The 19,258-nt window shown below is 47.7% G+C and overlaps 2 protein-coding genes across 5 annotated transcripts in view; one reads left to right on the forward strand and one right to left on the reverse strand.

Annotated features, from left to right (window-relative positions):
• Positions 1-19,112, forward strand: part of RARRES2 (retinoic acid receptor responder 2) — a 647,965-nt gene extending 628,853 nt beyond the window's left edge. Inside the window, exons 2-7 of one of the 4 annotated variants that reach the window (XM_050785938.1) lie at positions 15,782-15,813; positions 16,777-16,970; positions 17,199-17,303; positions 18,325-18,420; positions 18,689-18,815; positions 18,991-19,112. In XM_050785938.1, the coding sequence (XP_050641895.1) occupies positions 16,797-16,970; positions 17,199-17,303; positions 18,325-18,420; positions 18,689-18,805 (492 nt within the window). In that variant the 5' untranslated portion in view covers positions 15,782-15,813; positions 16,777-16,796 and the 3' untranslated portion in view covers positions 18,806-18,815; positions 18,991-19,112. Of the gene's footprint in view, positions 1-15,692; positions 15,846-16,312; positions 16,403-16,776; positions 16,971-17,198; positions 17,304-18,324; positions 18,421-18,688; positions 18,816-18,990 lie in introns of those variants that run through there. The other 3 variants (XM_050785937.1, XM_050785940.1, XM_050785939.1) reach the window with 3 other exon arrangements.
• Positions 1-19,258, reverse strand: part of ZNF775 (zinc finger protein 775) — a 153,796-nt gene that overhangs the window by 37,714 nt on the left and 96,824 nt on the right. The window lies entirely within an intron of this gene.

The following is a 19,258-nucleotide window of genomic DNA, read 5'->3' on the forward strand; positions in this document are numbered from 1 at the left end:
TTTATAGAGACATGGTCTCGTTATGTTGCCTAGGATGGTCTCAAACTCCTGCCTTCAGGTGATCCTCCTGCCTTGACCTCCCAAAGTGCTGGGATTATAGGCGTGAGCCATCACACTGGGCAGAGAATTACATAAATATTTTTGAAAGCTAAGAAAAAACTTTTGGCAGCTTTACAACTCAGAACTGTTCTTCTCAAGGACCTGAGAGCTCGCTCTTTGAAATGCAAACATCAGTAATCCCAGAACTTTGAGAGGCTGAGATGGGAGGATTGTTTAAAGCCAGGAGTTCAAGACCAGTCTGGGCAACACAGTGAGACTTCGTCTCTACAAAAAATAATGGAAAAAAAAAGTAACTGGGCATGGTGGTGCACACGTATAATCCCAGCTACTCAGGAGACTCAGGTGGGAGGAGCACTTAAGCCCAGGAGTTTGAGGTTACAGAGAGCCATAATTGTGTCACTACACTCTAGCCTAAGCAACAGAATATGACCCTGTCTCTAAAATATATACATACACGTGTGTGTGTGTGTGTGTGTGTGTGTGTATGAAATGTAAACATCAAGGAAGACAGTGTCCCTATCTCCCAGTCTCCATGGGAGGGAGAGGGTTAGTTTCCTAACTTTGGCTCTAAATTGCAAACTTATCCTCTGTCATAGATATGAGTTTATTTTTCCTTTGGATAAAGGCAATTAGCAAACACAAATGGTTATCCCAATTACCAAGTGAATTTAGAATGAACTAAGTGTGACAAATGGCATTGTCCAGTCTGCTCACTGCGGATGAGTCACTTATTTTTGTGTGTGTGGTGTTTGTGTGTGGTGGGCTGTGTGTGTGTCATGTGTGTGTGGTGGGTTGTGTATGTGTTTATGTATGTGTGTGGTGGGTTTTGTGTGGTGTTTGTGTGTGTGGTGTGTATTTGGTGTTGGTGTGTGTGGTGGGTTATGTGTGTGTGGTGTGTTGTGTGTGTGGTGTGTGTGTGGTGGGTTGTGTGTGTGGTGGGTTATGAGTGTGTGTGGTGAGTTGCATGTGTGTGGTGGGTTGTGTGTGTGTGTGGTGGGTTGTGTGTGGTGGATTGTGTGTGTGTGGTGGGTTTTGTGTGTGTGTGTGGTGGGTTGTGTGTGTGGGGTGAGTTGTGTGTGTGGTGGGTTGTGTGTGTGGTATGTGTGTGGTGGGTTGTATGTGTGTATGTGTGTGGTGGGTTTTGTGTGTGTGGTGGGTTGTGTGTGTGCGGTGTTTGTGTATGTGTGTGTAGTGGGTTTTGTGTGGTGTTTGTGTGTGGTGGGTTGTGTATGGTGTTCGTGTGTGTGTGGTGGATTGTGTGTGTGTGGTGGGTTGTGTGTGGTGTGTGTGTGGTGGGTTGGGTGTGGTGTTTGTGTGGTGGGTTGTGTGTGGTGTGTGTGGTGGGTTGTGTGTGGTGTTTGTGTGTGTGTGGTGGATTGTGTGTGTGTGGTCTGTGTGTGGGGTGTGTGTGTGGTGGGTTGTGTGTGTGTGGTGGGTTGTGTGTGTGTATGGTGAATTATGTGTGTGTGGTGGGTTGTGTGTATGGTGGGTTGTGTGTGTGTGCTGGGTTCTGTGTGTGCGGTGTGTTGTGTGTGTGTTGTGTGTGGTGGATTGTGTGTGTGTGGTGGGTTGTGTGTGGTGTGTGTGGTGGGCTGTGTGTGTGGTGGATTGTGTGTGTGTGTGGCGGGTTGTGTGTGTGTGGTGGGTTGTGTGTGTGGTGTGTGTGTGGTGGATTGTGTGTGTGTGGTGGATTGTGTGTGTGTGGTGTGTGTGTGGTGGGTTCTGTGTGTGTGGCGGGTTGTGTGTGTGGGGCGGTTTGTGTGTGTGTGGTGGGTTGTGTGTGTGGTGGGTTGTGTGTGGTGGGTTGTGTGTGTGTGGTGGGTTGTGTGTGTGTGGTGGGTTGTGTGTTTGTGTGGTGAGTTGTGTGTGGTGGGTTGTGTGTGTTTGATGGGTTGTGTGTGTATGGTGGGTTTTGTGTGTGTGTGTGGTGAGTTGTGTGTGTGGTGGGTTGTATGTGTGTGGTGGGTTGTGTGTGGTGGGTTTTGTGTGTGTGTGGTGGGTTATGTGTGTGTGGTGGGTTGTGTGTGTGGTGGGTTGTGTGTGTGTGTGGTGAAGTGTGTGTGTGGTGGGTTGTGTGTGTGTGGTGAGTTGTGTGTGTGTGGTGAGTTATGTGTGTGTGGTGTGTGTGTGGTGGGTTGTGTGTGTGTATGTGTGTGGTGGGTTGTGTGTGTGTATGTGTGTGGTGGGTTGTGTATGTGTGGTGGGTTGTGTGTGTGGTGGGTTGTGTGTGTGGTGTGTGTGTGGTGGGTTGTGTGTGTGGTGGGTTGTGTGTGTGTGTGGTGAAGTGTGTGTGTGGTGGGTTGTGTGTGTGTGGTGTTGTGTGTGTGTGGTGTGTTATGTGTGTGTGGTGTGTGTGTGGTGTTGTGTGTGTGTATGTGTGTGGTGGGTTGTGTGTGTGTATGTGTGTGGTGGGTGTGTGTGTGTGGTGGGTTGTTGTGTGTGTGTGTGTGTGTGTGTGTGGTGGGTTGTGTGTGTGTGGTGAGTTATGTGTGTGTGGTGGGTTGTGTGTGTGTGTGTGTGTGGTGGGTTGTGTGTGTGTGGTGGGTTGTGTGTGTGTGGGGTGTGTGTGTGTGTGTGTGTGTGTGTGTGTGTGTGTGTTGAGTGGCTGTATAAAAGAGTGAAGTTTATTTTTTGTCTTTGCCGTCTCTTAGTGGGTTTCCTGTGATGTGCATCTCATTCTGGTTTAACGGTTATTCAAGAATAAAACTTTTATATCTCTTCTACTTTTGTGGAGAGGTTTTCTGGGTTAACAGGAGATTTTGTTTTTAATTATATTTCCCCACCATAAATCCACACTTCAAAATTCTTAGCTTAATTACATCTGCAAAGTACCTTTCGCCATGCAGGGTCATATTCAGGGGTTCCAGAGATTAGGACCCAGATATCTTTGGGGCTCTTTGAGGCTTCTTTTTTGAGGCTACGAAGCCCCTTCACCTACCCCATCACCTTACAGCCCCCACTCAGCTATATTGTTCATAGCATTCTCACCTACCTGAAACTAGTGACACATTTATTCACTTGGACAGTTTGTCTAGTTCCCACCGCAATAGAAACCACACGAAGGCAGGGATTTGGCCTGTATTTTCACCACAATCTAGCCAGTCTCTAGAAAGGTGTCTGGCCCGTGGTACGTATTCAGTAAGTGTTTGTGGTTAAAATGAATGAGCAAATGTAAGCGCAATCCCATGGTTAAGCTAATTTGATTAGACCACATTGAATTGCCAATGCATTATACAGCAGTGTGAACCTTTTTTTATTATTATTTTTTAAGAGACAGGGTCTCACAGTGTTGCCTGGGCTAGACTTGAACTCTTGGGCTCAAGCATTCCTCCAATCTCAGCCTCCTGACTAGCTGGGACTACAGGCAAGAGTGCCCGGTACCCGGTATGTGAACCAATTGTTAGCAGTAAATTTCTAACTGTTTCCCTTTGGCTGCTGCTTGGCAAGCAAGTGATGAGAGTCTGGCAGAACCTGCAGTGAGAGGAAATACCATCTTTTCTTAGAGAACGATTTAAATCAGCATGTAAGTGAGGCAAAGAACAAGAACTTGGAGGAAAGGTTGTTTATAATTCTCTTCCTTGAAGGATTGATTATAGGTAGCAAGGCCTTCAATATACTCTTTTTTTCAGGAACAGTATTCCAGTTAGGATAACTGGAATGCAAGAACCTTTTAGGGCACCTCTCACACCAAGGGGGACATGACGTGGCCAGAGTCACCTGCTGCTGGGAGGAAGGCGCTCCGCTCCTTGCTGAGCACGCTTACCACTGTGCCTCTTGGTGATCTGGTCTTGGGGACTGTACATTGCCAGCAACAATCTGCAACAAATCGTCTTGGTGCCTCAGTCAAGAGAGAACATGCTCCACTTTAATTAGAAATTTGCTCTGTTACTCTTTTAAGGTCAAATCTCATTTATGATTACAATACTGTGCCTCTTTCTACTCCAAACTGGTATGAGGTTTTATCTTCAACCCAAGTCAGAAGATGAATTTAGAGCCCAGGTGTACCTGTTCTTAAGTTTAATATCTGCTAACATCCAAGCTTGATTTGGAAATGCAAGGAGATTCTGAACAGACTCTGCTAAGTCTGTGATGCGGCAGAAGCAGGCATATTGTCAAGCGGTAGTTTCCTATGGGTGGCATATGGGACGGTTTATGAGCCATCTGTGCACATTTACCAAGTCACTGAAATACCACCGCTAACCTCAGCTCACTCCTGCGCAGACCCCTTTCACATGAAACCACTCGGTGACTTGGAGGAATCAGAGTGTAGACCTGGCTTCAACTCTTTACCCTCTCATCTGCTTCCAAGACCGAATCCTGGTCATCGTTCAACTTGATGCCTTCAGAGTTGGCCAGGAAAGTCCCAGATGCCTCCTAACTGGGTTGCCTTCACTTTCTTAAAACATGAGAAGAGAATATCCTCTTAACGGGATTTAAGAAGGTTTATTTTTGGAAATTATTAGAAATTAAAACAATGTAACATGTTTACTACATAATAATGTTCTATTAAATTACTACAGTCTATAAATACACTAAAATTAAATTTTAATATACTAAATCTTAGTATATTATTAAATATATTATGTGTAATATAATACACAATATATTATGTTATTGATATATTCAATAATATATTACAAATTATTTTTAAAAGAACACTTGAAAAGCATTTAATTTCACAGCATCTAAACTACCGTGGTTCCACTGGCTGAGATGCCACTCATGAGCTGGTTTATGGTTCTAACAAATATGCACATGGCATATAAAACCAGTGCAACAAATTGGCATGATTTTTGGTTAGAATGAAATTAGGAGAAGCTCTTTTTACTTTTTAATATTTTTTAAAGGCAGTCAAATTTAGCAGTGGAGGACTGTATACCAACTTTAATGACACTAATGTGAATCAATCCTGATAACTTAGTACCAGCCAAGAAGTTCTGAGGATGAAACCACAAATCAACAAGGGATGACAGAAGTAGGTAAGAAAAATAATTACACAGCGTTGTTATTTGAAAAACTATAGAACCCCCTAAGTTTAAAGAGTAATGAACATGGGTTGTGCTCAGCATCTCCATCTAGTGGTAGGTTTTTTGTTGGTTGTTTTGTTTTTGTTTTTGTTTTTGAGACCCCAGGCACTTGCCGTGCCCTGGGGTACAGTGGTGCAAACATAGGCTGGGGTGCAGTGGTGCAATCATAGCTCACTGTAGCCTCCAACTCATGGGCTGGGATCCTCCTGCCTCAGCCTCCCAAGTAGCAGGCACCACTATGCCCAACTAAGCCTTTTTTTTTTTTCGGAGATGGGGGTCTTACTATGTTGCCGAGGCTGGTCTTGAACTCCTGGTTTCAAGTAATCCTCCTGCCTCGGCCCCCCAAAGTGCTGGGGTTATAGGTGTGAGCCACAAGCCCTGTTTATAGCAGTGTTCATCTATTCATAAGGGCAGAGTCCTTATGACCTAAACACCTCCCATTAGGCCCCAACTCCCAACACAGTTGCATTGGAAGTTAAATTTCCAATACATGAACTTTAGAGGACACAGACCATAGTTGGGTTTAAAGATATGAATTTGGGAAGAATATAGTTATGGGCTAAATTATGTCCTCCCCCCAAAAATTGTGTGTGTGTGTGTGTATATATATATATATATTTAAATGCAGTAATTTGTCTTTCTAAGTAACTCATAGACTTTGATTAAACATGGCGGATTACATACATATGTTTATCCCCACCCACTCCTGTCACATTTGCCATGGTGGACTCAGCTTGTGCACTAGGCCTCAACAGACCGCCAAAATGGAGTCATTCATGCTAAATGTGACATAATCAAACTGAAACTTTAAGGAAGCAGATAGGTCCTAAGACAGACCAGGTTTTGTTTTTCTATTGTAAACAGGAGATTCCAGCACAAGGAGGTCCCCTATACTCTCACCTTTATCCACCTTAGAAAACCCACTGTTCTACTATTTCCCAGTGGGATATGGTACCAAATAAGTACATATATGATGGTGACAGGGTGTCATTGATGCCTAAAGCTTTGAGACGTTGACTGAAAAGGGAAAATCATTAAGTTTAGCCCAAAGCTGCCTCCTAATGTGTTTTAAGTTTGGCCTCAAGGTTTCTCCTACCTAGTGAACAGTGAGCTAACTGGATGTATAAACAAACTATAACTTACTCTTGTGCCAAACACTAAGTTTCAGCCAATCAGAGGCAACCAACTGTTCAAACCAGGTTCAAATGAGGCAAACTCGAAGCTGTAACCAATCTGGCTGCTTCTGTACCTCACTTCTGTTTTCTTTCTGTCACTTTCCTTTTTCTGTCCATAAATCATCCTTGGCCACGTGGCAGCTCCAGTCTCTCTGAACCTATTCTTCTGGGTCAGGGGACACCAGATTCACAAATTGTTCTTTCTTTGCTCAGTTAGCTCTGTTAAATTTAATTTATCTAAGGCTTCCCTTCTTTCCTTTCTTTTTTTTTTTTTTTTTTCTTATTTTGAGATGGGGTTTTGCTTTGCTGCCCAGGCTGAAGTGCAGTGGTGTGATCACAGCTCACTGCAGCCTCAACCTCCCAGGCCTCAGCCTCCTGAGTAGCTGGGACTATAAGCATGCGCCACCACACTCAGCTCAGCTAATTTTGGAAAAAAAAAAAATTTGAGATGGAGTCTTGCTCTGTCACCCAGGCTGGAGTGCAGTGGTGCAGTCTCGGCTCACTGCAACCTCCGCCTTGGGTTCAAGAGATTCTCCTGCCTCAGCCTCCCGAGTAGCTGGGATTACAGGCATGTGCCACCACACCCAGCTAATTTTTTGTATTTTTAGTAGAGGCAGGGTTTCATCATGTTGGCCAGGCTGGTCTTGAGCTCCTGACCTCGTGATCCACCCACCTTGGCCTCCCAAAGTGCTGGGATTACAGGCGTGAGCCACTGCGCCCGGCCTGAAAATTTTTTTGTAGAGATGGGGTCTCACTGTGTTGCCCAGACTGGTCTCCCGCCTTGGAGTCCCGAAGTGTTGGGATTGCAAAATTCACAAGGAGAAAGATGGTGGGGAAGCAATGGTGGTAACGGACTGAGCAGAGCAGAGTCCCTGCGGTGGGGTGTGGCGCGGGGTAAGATCATTGAATTCATTGACCCCTGAAACGGGTCTGAACCAAGAGACACAAGGTGCAGGAGAGAGAGTGAAGCTGGGGACACTGGAGAACGCCCCCTGCAATGCTCCACTGCTGCAGGAGGCCAGAGGATACTCTGCAGGAATGGAACAGGTAAGAGCAAAAGGCTCATACAGGGAGGTAAAGTCAAAGTCCCTGTGCTAAATGGTGGCTGTCAGCCTCCTGACCCCACTTGGCCTCCAGAACACAAACAGCCTGGTGGTGACAAAAGCTCTGAGGATTCTTTGTTGGAAAAACTGCATAGGCCCAAAGACATGTAGGTAATACTGACATTTGGGATCATTTAAATAAACAAAAAATCAGCCTCACTACTTGATCACCCTACAACACAACCCACCAATTAACAGGGCCCCACCTTCCCATGAAGCTTTCAATTAGGCTTTTTAGGAATGACTCCAACATGAAAGACCAAAACCACAGCTGAAATAAGGAGATGAATGGAACTTTAAAAAAGAAATCCTATATTTATAGGATGGTATTTTAAAAGTAGGAATAAGCTTTTAAAAAGGAAAGAGCTAGGCCAGGCATGGTGGCTCATGCCTGTAATCCCAGCCCTTTGGGAGGCCGAGACGGGCGGATCACAAGGTCAGCCATCCTGGCTAACACGGTGAAACCCCGTCTCTACTAAAAAATACAAAAAATTAGCTAGGCGTGGTGGCTGGTGCCTGTAGTCCCAGCTACTTGGGAGGCTGAGGAAGGAGAATAGCCTGAACCCTGGAGGCGGAGCTTGCAGTGAGCCGAGATCGCACCACTGCACTCCAGCATGGGTGACAGAGCGAGACTCAGTCTCAAAAAAAAAATTCAAGCATTTCAAAAGGAAGTAAAAACTAATTTCAACTATAAGACATTCTAGGAAAGGAAAAACTATGGAAACAGTAAAAAGGCCAGTATTTGCCAGGGTTTTGGGGACAGAGAGGGATGAACAGGTGGAGCACAGAGGATTTTTAGGAGGGTGAAATCAATTCCTATGATACGGTAATGGTGGATACACCTCACTGTAGAATGTGCTACAGGGACCAATCTCTAATGTAAACTGTACTTCAGGTAATAATAATGTATCAATATGGGTTCATCAGTTTTAACAAATCTACCACACTAATGCAAAATGTTAATAATAAGAGAAACCGGGAGGGCACTGGGGGTACGGGGAACCCTCTGTACTTTGTGCAGTTTATTTGTAAACTTAAAACTGCAGTAAAAAATCAAGAAAGAGAAAAAAAGGACCTGAAAGTTTCCTCCTCCCTGTAGTCCTGCAGTTAGCCTCACTAGAGTCTGCTGTTCTTGCAAGTTCCTTGTAAATCTTTCCAAAATTACCCAATGCGATGTGCAAGCATGTGTGCACATTCCTAGTTTTTACACAAATTGAAACATATCACATTGGATACATGGCTTTATATCTTTCTTTCTTTATCTTTTTATTTTTTAGAGATGGAGTCTCGCTATGTTGCCCACGCTAGAGTGCAACTGCTACTCACAGGTGTGGTCATAGCACACAACAGCCTTAACTCCTGGGCTCAAGCCGTCCGCCTCGCCTGTCTCCAAAAGTGCTGGAATTACAGGTGTGAGCCACCATGCCCCGCCTATGCTGATTTTTTTTTTTTTTTTAATCATGGAGAAATGTTTGATAGTCATGAAGTCAAATTCATCAATCTTTTATCTTATGGCATTGGGTTTTGTATTATACTTCCCCAGTAAAAAGTTATTAAGCAAACAAATGAATAAAATCCTCAAGTTGTCATCTGGTACATTTAATTTCATTCGTCTGGAATTTATTATAGTGTAAAAAGCGAGGCAGGAACCAACATTAATCATTTTCCTCCACAAGGCTAGCCATATATTCCAACACCATTTATTGGTTAATGCATCTTTTTGCTTCTTTCCCTCTGCCCTCCATGTGCTTCTACACTCATTCCGCACTGAGACAATTCTTGCTAAAGTCACTCCTGGCCTCACTAGGTCCAGTGCTTTCTGGCATCATCTTCCTAAACCTCTGGGCACACACTGCCAGCCCTGCCTCCCCCTCCCAACATCCCCTTCCCCACTTCTGTGATACCACATGTTCCTGACCTGCCACTGAGCTCCTACCGGCTCATCTTCATCCACCCACCCCTCTTACTCCATGTTGGATCCCCTCCCAGTGAGGCCCTAACCTCTTCCCTCCTCACACTCTTCCGCCAGGGCTAGCTACTTCCTGCTCCAATCCCCAATCTCATCTCTGCTCTGATCTCGATCTGCATGCAGATAACACAATTTCCCATCTGCAGCCAGAGCTCCACCAGCCCTGCTCACTCAACATCTCCACTGGCATATCCCACAGACACCTCACACTTCTCTCCTCACTGCCCTCCTGAGTCCCTCTCTCCCTGAGGATCATCACCATGCCTACAGCTGTTCAAGCCAGAAACCTGGGATTCACCCCCTCTGTTGACCTCGACCCCAACATCTGATCAATCACCAAACCCTGGTGCTTTAGTCCCGAGGTATTTCTGGACTTTGTTTTTCCCATCTTCACTGCCCCCAGTTTTGTCCCAACCACATTCATCTCTCACCTGGACAATCACAATTGTCTCCTGCTAAGATTTATTCCCTCTTATCCGCTCCGCACAGCAGTCAGAGTGAGCTTTCAGAAATGCTGTTGGGACCAGGTGCCGTGGCTCACACCTGTAATCTTAGCAGTTTGGAAGGGCGAGGTAGGAGCTCAGAAGTTCAAGACCAGTGTGGGCAACATAACAAGACCTCCTCTCTCCTGAAAACAAACAAACAAACAAAAAACAAAAAAACAAAACTAGCTGGGTGAGGTGGTCCTGTAGTCCTAGCTACTGGGAGGCTGAGGCAGGAAGATCAGTTGAGCCTACAAGATGGAGGCTGCAGTGAGCTCTGATTATGCCATTGCACTCCAGCCTGGGCAACAGAATAAGACTTTGTCTCAAAAAAAGAGAAAAGAAAAGAAGAGAAAAGAAAATGCTATTGCTTTGTTTTTTTATTTTAAAAGTATTAAGGCCAGCTATGGTGGCTCAAGCCTGTAATTTCAGTACTTTGAGAGTCCAAGGTGGGTGGATTGCCGAACCCAGGAGTTTGAAACTAGCCTGGTCAAATGTGACAAAATCCTATCTCTACCAAAAAAAAAAAAAAAATTAGCCTAGGATGATGGCATGCACCTGTGGTCCCAGCTACTTGGGAGGCTGAGGTGGGAGGATCACTTGAGCACAGGAGGTTGAGGCTGCAGTGAGCCATGATTGCGCCACTGCTCTCCAGCTTGAGCAACAGAGCAAGACCCTGTCTCAAAAAATAGTTTTAAAAGTTATTTTTATATTTTAATAGACAAATTATCCACGAGTTATACGAATTTAAAAGTACAAAGGGAGTACAGTTTTCCTGCCTGTGTTTTCCCCAGCTGGACAGATCCTCTTCTCATAGGCAAACACTGTTACAAGTTTCTTGTTTTTCCCTTCTAGAAACATTCCATGCATTTACAAACACACAAATTTGTTCATTTTTAGTTTTAGTTTTTACTCACATAATTGATAACACATGCCCTACCTGCACTATCCAATATGGTAGCCACCTGCCACAGGTTTAGGAACACTTGCCATGTGGCTGGTGTGACTGAGGTATTTATTGGATGCTAAAACAAGAGATTGATGCTTCCAGTGTTGCTTCATTTCACTTCAGGGTACATATTGAAGATACTTGTGCTCAGTTTTCTGACATTTATTCTATGCACGTCTCATGGCTACATCCATTAAAACTAATTCAGTATTTAAGTGGAAATGCTGTGAATCATTGCTGGTTTTATGGAACTGTTGAAAGCACTGAAATATATGCATTTAATGATCTTTTCTTCACCAAAGATCATTTTCAGGGTGGTGGAAGAATTCTTCTAAGATTTACTGTACTTTTAACTAACTCCAAGATTTTCTTGAGACAGAAACCATGACTACCAAATATACAATAGTAAGTATTATTATTATTTGTTTTGGGGACAAGGTCTTGCTCTGTGGCCAAGGCTGAGAGTGGTGACTCAAGCCTATAATCCCAACGCTTTGGGAGGCTGAGGTGGGAGGGTCATGTAGTGGCATGATCATAGCTCACTGCAACCTTGACTTCCTGGGCTCAAATGATCCTCCCACTCCAGCCTCCTGAGTAGCTAGGACCACAGACTAGTGCCACCACACTCAGCTAATTAAAAAAAAATTTTTTTTGTAAAGATAGCCTCTCTCTACGTTGCCCAGGCTGTTCTTGAACTCCTGGGCTCAGTGATCCACCTACCTTGAACTCCCAAAGTGCTGGGATTACAGGTATGAGTCACTACTCTCAACCCAAGTTTTCAATAATTAAAAATTAAAAAGTCAGTATTTTCTCACCAATATCACACTACATATAAATGGGCTAAATTTGAATATCCAGGGAAAAGAGACCTCATTTGTGACCTAGCCAGACAAATATAAGCATTTCAAATTAAATATTTTCATAATGGTGACAAATAATTACAATTTACATACTTTTGTCACAAGAATCAACATACAGAGGTTTTAATTATAATATACAGCATTATGTAAATTGGCAATATTTCAAGAAAAATTTAAAGAATACTTAGTTGATATTGAGAAATTTAGAGTGGCTTTTGAATTTATGCAATATCATTTTTGAATTTATGTTAATGGTACCAAACTGACACAAGTTGGCAAATGTACTTGAATAGGTATAGTTTTGCAACTGATATGCTCTTGCTTCAAAGTCAAATCACTTTTTCTAAAAGAAATAAACTATTTTTGTCAATGTGGTTGCAAACATTAAAGGACAATATTTTTGGTACTCAGTTCAGTTATTGGAAAACTAAGCTTGGAACAAGTTAGATATGTGAGTCTACTTTTTTAGCTGTGATGACCAGGAGGATCATTAACCATCATTAAATAGTTAAGTCCTGTTGTTGCTCCCCTGGATTGGGACATGTTACCTGGAGATGAGCTCATGAATATGCCCTAAGTAGTCCTTTCACACATCTATACCTATGAGTGCTCTGCAGTAACACCATCCACCTCTTTAGGGTGCACCTCACATACCTACACCCAAAGTGAATTTTGTGTGGCCATTTAAGTACAGCCAGACTGGCTCCTCCCTCACCAACTCCTACCACCCGCTCCCAACCTACCTCCCCATCTCAACTGCCTCACCTCCCCTGCAACAGGCCTGATGCAACTTTCCCCCCAGCCCCCACCAAAGTCAGGATGAGTTTCCTGCTTTGCTCAGCTCAAGTCCCACCTTGTCCTGGAAGATTTCTCTCCTCACCCATCCTCAGAACATCCCCCAGCATGGGTCTGTGGGGGCAAGGGAAAACTTCCCCTTTGCCTTCTGAAGGTTCACACTGAAAAATCAGTTGATGAAAGGCAGATTAATAGAATACATTAATTTATTTATATTTTAGAGACAAGGAACCATTTGATATTTGACAAACCTGACAAAAACAAGAAGTGGGGAAAGGATTCCCTATTTAATAAATGGTGCTGGGAAAACTGGCTAGCCATATGTAGAAAGCTGAAACTGGATCCCTTCCTTACACCTTATACTAAAATTAATTCAAGATGGATTAAAGACTTAAATGTGAGACCTAAAACCATAAAAACCCTAGAAGAAAACCTAGGCAATACCATTCAGGACATAGGCATAGGCAAAGACTTTATATCTAAAACACCAAAAGCAATGGCAACAAAAGCCAAAATTGACAAATGGGATCTAATTAAAGAGCTTCTGCACAGCAAAAGAAACTATCATCAGAGTGAACAGGCAACCTACAGAATGGGAGAAAATTTTTGCAATCTACTCATCTGACAAAGGGCTAATATCCAGAATCTACAAAGAACTTAAACAAATTGACAAGAAAAAATCAAACAACCCCATCCAAAAGTGGGCAAAGGATATGAACAGACACTTCTCAAAAGACATTTATGCAGCCAACCGACACATGAAAAAGTGCTCATCATCACTTGCCATCAGAGAAATGCAAATCAAAATCACAATGAGATACCATCTCACACCAGTTAGAATGGCAATCATTAAAAAGTCAGGAAACAACAGGTGCCGGAGAGGATATGGAGAAATAGGAACACTTTTACACTGTTGGTGGGATTGTAAACTAGTTCAACCATTGTGGAAGACAGTGTGGTGATTCCTCAAGGATCTAGAACTAGAAATACCATTTGACCCAGCCATCCCATTTATACCCAAAGGATTATAAGTCATGCTGCTATAAAGACACATGCACACGTATATTTATTGTGGCACTATTCACAATAGCAAAGACTTGGAACCAACCCAAATGTCCATCAATGATAGACTGGATTAAGAAAATGTGGCACATATCCACCACGGAATACTATGCAGTCATAAAAAGGATGAATTCATGTCTTTTGTGGGGACATGGATGAAGCTGGAAACTATCATTCTCAGCAAACCATTGCAAGGACAGAAAACCAGACACCACATGTTCTCACTCATAGGTGGGAATTGAACAATGAGAACACTTGGACACAGGAAGGGGAATATCACACACCGGGGCCTGTTGTGGGGTGGGGGGAGTGGGGAGGGATAGCATTAGGAGATATACCTAATGTAAATGACAAGTTAATGGGTGCAGCACACCAACATGGCACATGTATACATATGTAACAAACCTGCATGTTGTGCACATGTACCTTAGAACTTAAAGTATAATAATAATTTTTAAAAATAGATTTTAGAGACAAGGTCTTGCTCTATCCAGATAGGCTGAAGTACAGTTTCGCAATCATAGCTCACTGCACCTTCAAACTCCTGGGCTCAAGCAATCCTCCTGCCTCAGCTTTAACAGGAAATGTTTATTAACATGCATGAGAGAGAACCACAGAGTGATTACCCCAACCCCTCAATGGGATACAGAAGCTTATCCACCATTTGAGTTTACACATATATGGGGGCTCAGATAGTGGCAAGACAGGTTATGGAAGGGAGGGAAGAGGAGGCCTGGTTGGCAAAGGGAGTCTTGTTAGGCAGATGACACCTCACAGGTAGCAGCCCTCAGAAGGAATACAGGGTAAATGTTTGTTTCAGACCTGTAAAGGTTGTCAGCCTCTCAGTTACTCTTTCCTACATCCAGACAAGGGAGGGCCTCGCAGAAAGCCTGGCTACATCAATGTAGATTTCCTCTACAGATGCAAATCTCTCCACAAAAGACAGCTTTTTCATTATTCTTCTATTTCCGGCCATTCTGAACAGCCACCTTGGGTCAAATAAGTGTTTTTTGGGGTGAAATATTTTGGTTTCCTTCAAGTTCTTGGGCTGGGAAACATCTTTGGGTGTATCTTTTCTCTCTAACCCCATCTAAAGCTTTCAGGGAAGGCAGATCCCATCTCTTTCTGCTTAAGGAAGTCTGAGTAGCTCAAGCTGGGGAGTGAACTGCCCTAAGTAGTGGTGGGATTTCACGCACCCGGAAGTGGTTAATGGAAGTCGAGTTTCTTTCTGGTGCCCCCAGAGCACACTGTTAAGGAAGCTTTCAGCTCTAAGTGGAGAACCCTGGCCAGGGGTGCATAAGTAGGGGACAAAAGCCTTGTGCCCGGTACTAGACATCAGTTGCTTTTCATGTTTCCTCATTTAATCCTCAAAACAACTCCTTAAGACAGTTTCTGATCCCCATCTTACAGATAAACAGAAGTTCAGAGAGAGCCATGAAGTTACATGAGATCCTCTACTTCAGGTGATCCCTGTGCTGTGGGAACCAGAGGCATGGTGGTGGTGGTTACTGACATGCAAAGTCCCAGAGCTTCTTCGTCCTTGCTCCAGCATACCCCGGAGTCCAGCCGCTATTTGGACAGTTTTCCTTGGGTTTCCTCTCACTTTATGAATTCCATCATGCTGTTCCGCCACACCGGAAGGCTCCTCCACTCCCCATGAGAATCTACCCCACGGATAATGAGACACGAGGAATTGTCAGGAAAGGCAGATGCAGGATCCACACTGGACATCTTTGCTGTCGATCAAGGTTGCAGGCGCCAGAGTCCTCCCTAAAGGAGAGACCTTCCTTCTCAGTGTGGCTCAGGGAGTGGGAGGCGGGGACAGGGGTAGGGACCTCATCGAGGTCTCATTTGGTTTGAGGATGTCTGTATTTCGGGGAAGAAATCCCAGGATGAGTGTCTCAGGGACGCTGGGGAATGGTCCCCCGTAAAGGACCCAAGACAGGGCAGCCCTGCCTGGGCAGGAGTGGTGCACAGAAAGCCCCTGGGGGAGCAGAGCAGCGGAGAAGAGGCCCAGGCCGGCCGAGACCGCGGAATGCTCAGGCCGGAGCCAGAGGGAGGTGGGACCAAGGGCTGCGCGCCCGGGCTAGCCGCCTGCAGCCGCGGCCGGGGTCAGGGTCATGAGGGCTGGACTGAGGGGAGGGAGAGGGGTGGGATGGGGAGGAAGGGCGCGGGACGGCATCCCGCCCCAGAGGCCGGTCCCACGGGGCAGGGGAGGAGCCGGAGTTGCTGGAGAGGGTCCAGGAGGTGGGGGTGGGAGGAGGTGGGGGCCACCCCTCGAGAAAAGCGGGAAGAGGCGGACAGCGAGGCCAAGATTTCAGCTGCGGGACGGTAAGGGGAGACCTCCAGGCGCAGGGAAGGACGTGAGGAGGGGAAACGGGCTGGGGCGGCAGCCGGGCGGAGGGGCAGCTGCGCAGGCGGAATGACGAACGCCTTTGGTCTAAGGCGACCACCCTGGCAGCTCTTCACTGAGGGGCCTCGGTTTCCACATCTGTCTCTTTCCGGTCCCAAGACCACCAGGACCGACGGGGCTCGCCGGGAGGGTCAGCCCCTCCGGTGGCCCCAGTCATGCATCAGGGGACTACGCAGAAGGGCTGGGAGAGGGGTCATGGGGAAGGCCCTAGAAAAAAGAGGAAGGAGGGAAGATTTTGCTTGAAGCGGGAAAGCCAAGGGCTGGGTGGCGCGAGACGCCCATTCCTAGCGACTGGGGCGGGCTGGTGGCCCGAGGCAGCCCCCGCGCGGGAGGGTGAGGCCTCCCGCGGCTCCCACCCTTCGGGCCCTCCCACGTGTTTAGATCCTCCCAAAAGTATTCGACCTCCGACCCCTGCCCCTCCCCCCGGCTGGCCTGGACCTCGGAGACTGGGGACCCCGTGGGAGCACGATGAGTCTGAACAGGGAGGGAGTCGCGGTCTGGGAGAAGGTTGAGCCGGGAAAGGAGAGAGGGGCTCCGGAGACGGCAGGGAGGAGAGGGGGTCGTGTCAGAGACCCAGGGAGAGGGAGAAAGGGCAAGATGAGGGGTGGAGGGTGGGAGTGGGAACTGACTGATTCCTGGCGTGGGCAGGGAACTTTGCTAAAACTGCAGGCCCCAGGGAACAGCGCGGGCAGGGTGGAAGGGAGCGGAGAGGACCAAGAAGACCCCAAGATCAATTTGGAGAAAGGGCCATTTCCAGGCTCCTTCACCTCTGCCCAGCGTTCTACATGCCTGTCCCCCCCGCCTTCCCCCCGAGAGCAGGGCGCGGGAGTAGGCGGCTCGGGCTGGCTCGGAGAGCTGAGGGGCGCACACCCGTTTCGCAGGGCCGGAGTGACACGGAAGCATGCGACGGCTGCTGATCCCGCTGGCCCTGTGGCTGGGCGCGGTGGGCGTGGGCGTCGCCGAGCTCACAGAAGCCCAGCGCCGGGGCCTGCAGGTGGCCCTGGAGGAATTTCACAAGCACCCGCCCGTGCAGTGGGCCTTCCAGGAGACCGGTGTGGACAGCGCCGTGGACACGGTGAGTAAGCATGGCCCTGGCGGGAGCAGGGAGGCTCGCATCCCGGGAGACCAGCGCATTCCCAGGAAGCGAGACAGAAGTGCTTGGGCTCTGAGCCCCAGCCCTTTGGAGAAAAGGCCCCAGTCCAACCTGCTGGGATGTGACTACGTGAGGGAGGCGCGGGTCACACCAGGGCTTGCTCTGCACGCTCAGCTGGTTACCGGCCATCCTCTGCCTGTCTGTCTGCAGCACTTCCCAGCTGGAATATTTGTGAGGCTGGAATTTAAGCTCCAGCAGACAAGCTGCCGGAAGAGGGACTGGAAGAAACCCGAGTGCAAAGTCAGGCCCAATGGGGTGAGTGAAAGGGTGTGAGAGCAATGGGCGCATGCTGGGTGTGAGTTCATGGACTTGGGGTTTGGCGTATGGGGCACATGCCTGGGTGTGCCTGCATAGAATTGGGAGGTCTATTAAGAAGCCCTGAGGTTAGAGACCCCACTGTGAGGAGCCTCCTTAGAGGTGGAGCGGCTCAGCCTGAGCCCAAGGTTGTGAGGGTGGTTGGTGGGGAGCTGGGGCCTGGCAGACAGGAAGAGGGTTTGGTTACCCCTGGACTTATCTTCATCAGAGCAGGGCTCACTTCTGTCTGAGTTCCTCTCTCAAGCTTCAGGGCCTGGGTGGAAGGAGCTCGCTGTGTGGATGTGTCTGGTGCCCTCCTAGCCTAGCAGGGCTCCAGTCATCAGCCACCGTGGGGGCAAACCCTCCAGCATGGGGGTGATGCCCGGGATGGGAGTGCAGTGACTGTTCTAGTTCCCACTCTGTGAGTACTGCCTGGGCCCTGTGTTACAGGTTCTGTAAAGGCTCCAGTTCCCTCTGTCGGCTCAAGGAGGGCACTGGATTATAGCAATGATTCACCAACCTCAAATCAAATCTTACAAGAAAATGTAATAAACAGAATAGGTGACAGCTGAGCCACTCTGGAGGCGCTGGGTGGGAAGAACCCATCGGAGGATTCTTGCCTTCACACGAGCACAAGTGGATACGTCCATGCATACATCACACACCCATCCACCCACACTCCTGCATACAAACCACATACATGCGTGTTCATGCATGTGCCACACAACCCATCTGGGAAGGACTCCTGCCTGCACACACACGAAAGTTCCATAGTTTGAAAACTGCATGGGTCTGACTTCTGACATTCTAGGGTGGGCTGTGCCTAAAACCTGCTGGCCTGCATGACCTCTTGCTCCTGGGCTCGAGGGCCTAGCTGGGAATCTGGTCCCATAATGGGCAGCACTGGCTCCCACCCTCATGATGCCCAGGCCTCCCTCACCCCTTTCCTCTGCTCACCCCATGCTCCCCCCCTCCCCCACAGAGGAAACGGAAATGCCTGGCCTGCATCAAACTGGGCTCTGAGGGCAAAGTTCTGGGCCGGATGGTCCACTGTCCCATAGAGACACAGGTTCTGCGGGTAAGAAGGGGCAAAGGTGCAGAGGTGGGGACAGGGCTGGGAAGATGGATGGAAGCTGAGCCTATGGGCCAGTCCCCAGGCAGAAGCTTGGCCAAGGGGGAGGGAGAGTGGGGGCTAGAAAGCGCTATGCCTGGTTTGGACGTTCTCCAGGGGACGTGCAGGTGGGCCCTGCCCAGGATGCTGGCAGCCCTCCACTGGCACGGCCTTCCCCTCTCCCGGGCACTGCCTGCCCCTCCTACACTGCCTGAACAGTTGTGGGTCCTGGCAGGAGCCTGAGGAGTACCAGGAGACCCAGTGCACCAGGGTGCAGCGGGCTGGTGAGGACCCCCACAGCTTCTACTTCCCTGGACAGTTTGCCTTCTCCAAGGCCCTGCCCCACAGCTGAGCCAGCACTGGTAGGCACCAGGGGACAGAGAGCACCATCTGGATGGGGCCAACCCTGGGAATGCTGAGGGGCTGGGCTGGGCTTTGGGAGCCCGGGAGGGGACAGGTCAGGAGCCTAGGAGGAAAGCTGGAACTGGGGCCGAAGCAACCTCCCTCACTCCCAAACCTGTTTCCCCTTTTGTCTAGAGCTGCATGGTGCCTCTGGGACCGCTGTCGGTGGTAACCAGTGGAAGACCCCAGACCCCCAGGAGAGGACCCCGTTCTATCCCCAGCCATGATAATAAAGCTGCTCTCCCAGCTGCCTCTCAGCTCCTTGTGTTGCTTGCCTTCCTCCTCAACATAGCTCAGAGGCGGCCAAAGAAGGCAGGGGGACAGCACCCTTCCTGTGGGCAGGGTGAGCAGAGCCTCCTGTGCTCCAGAGCCAGAAGTGCCCCCATGAAATGCCAGGCAGGGA

The sequence above is a fragment of the Macaca thibetana genome, chromosome 3 (genome assembly GCF_024542745.1).
Source record: "Macaca thibetana thibetana isolate TM-01 chromosome 3, ASM2454274v1, whole genome shotgun sequence".
Taxonomy (NCBI): domain Eukaryota; kingdom Metazoa; phylum Chordata; class Mammalia; order Primates; family Cercopithecidae; genus Macaca; species Macaca thibetana.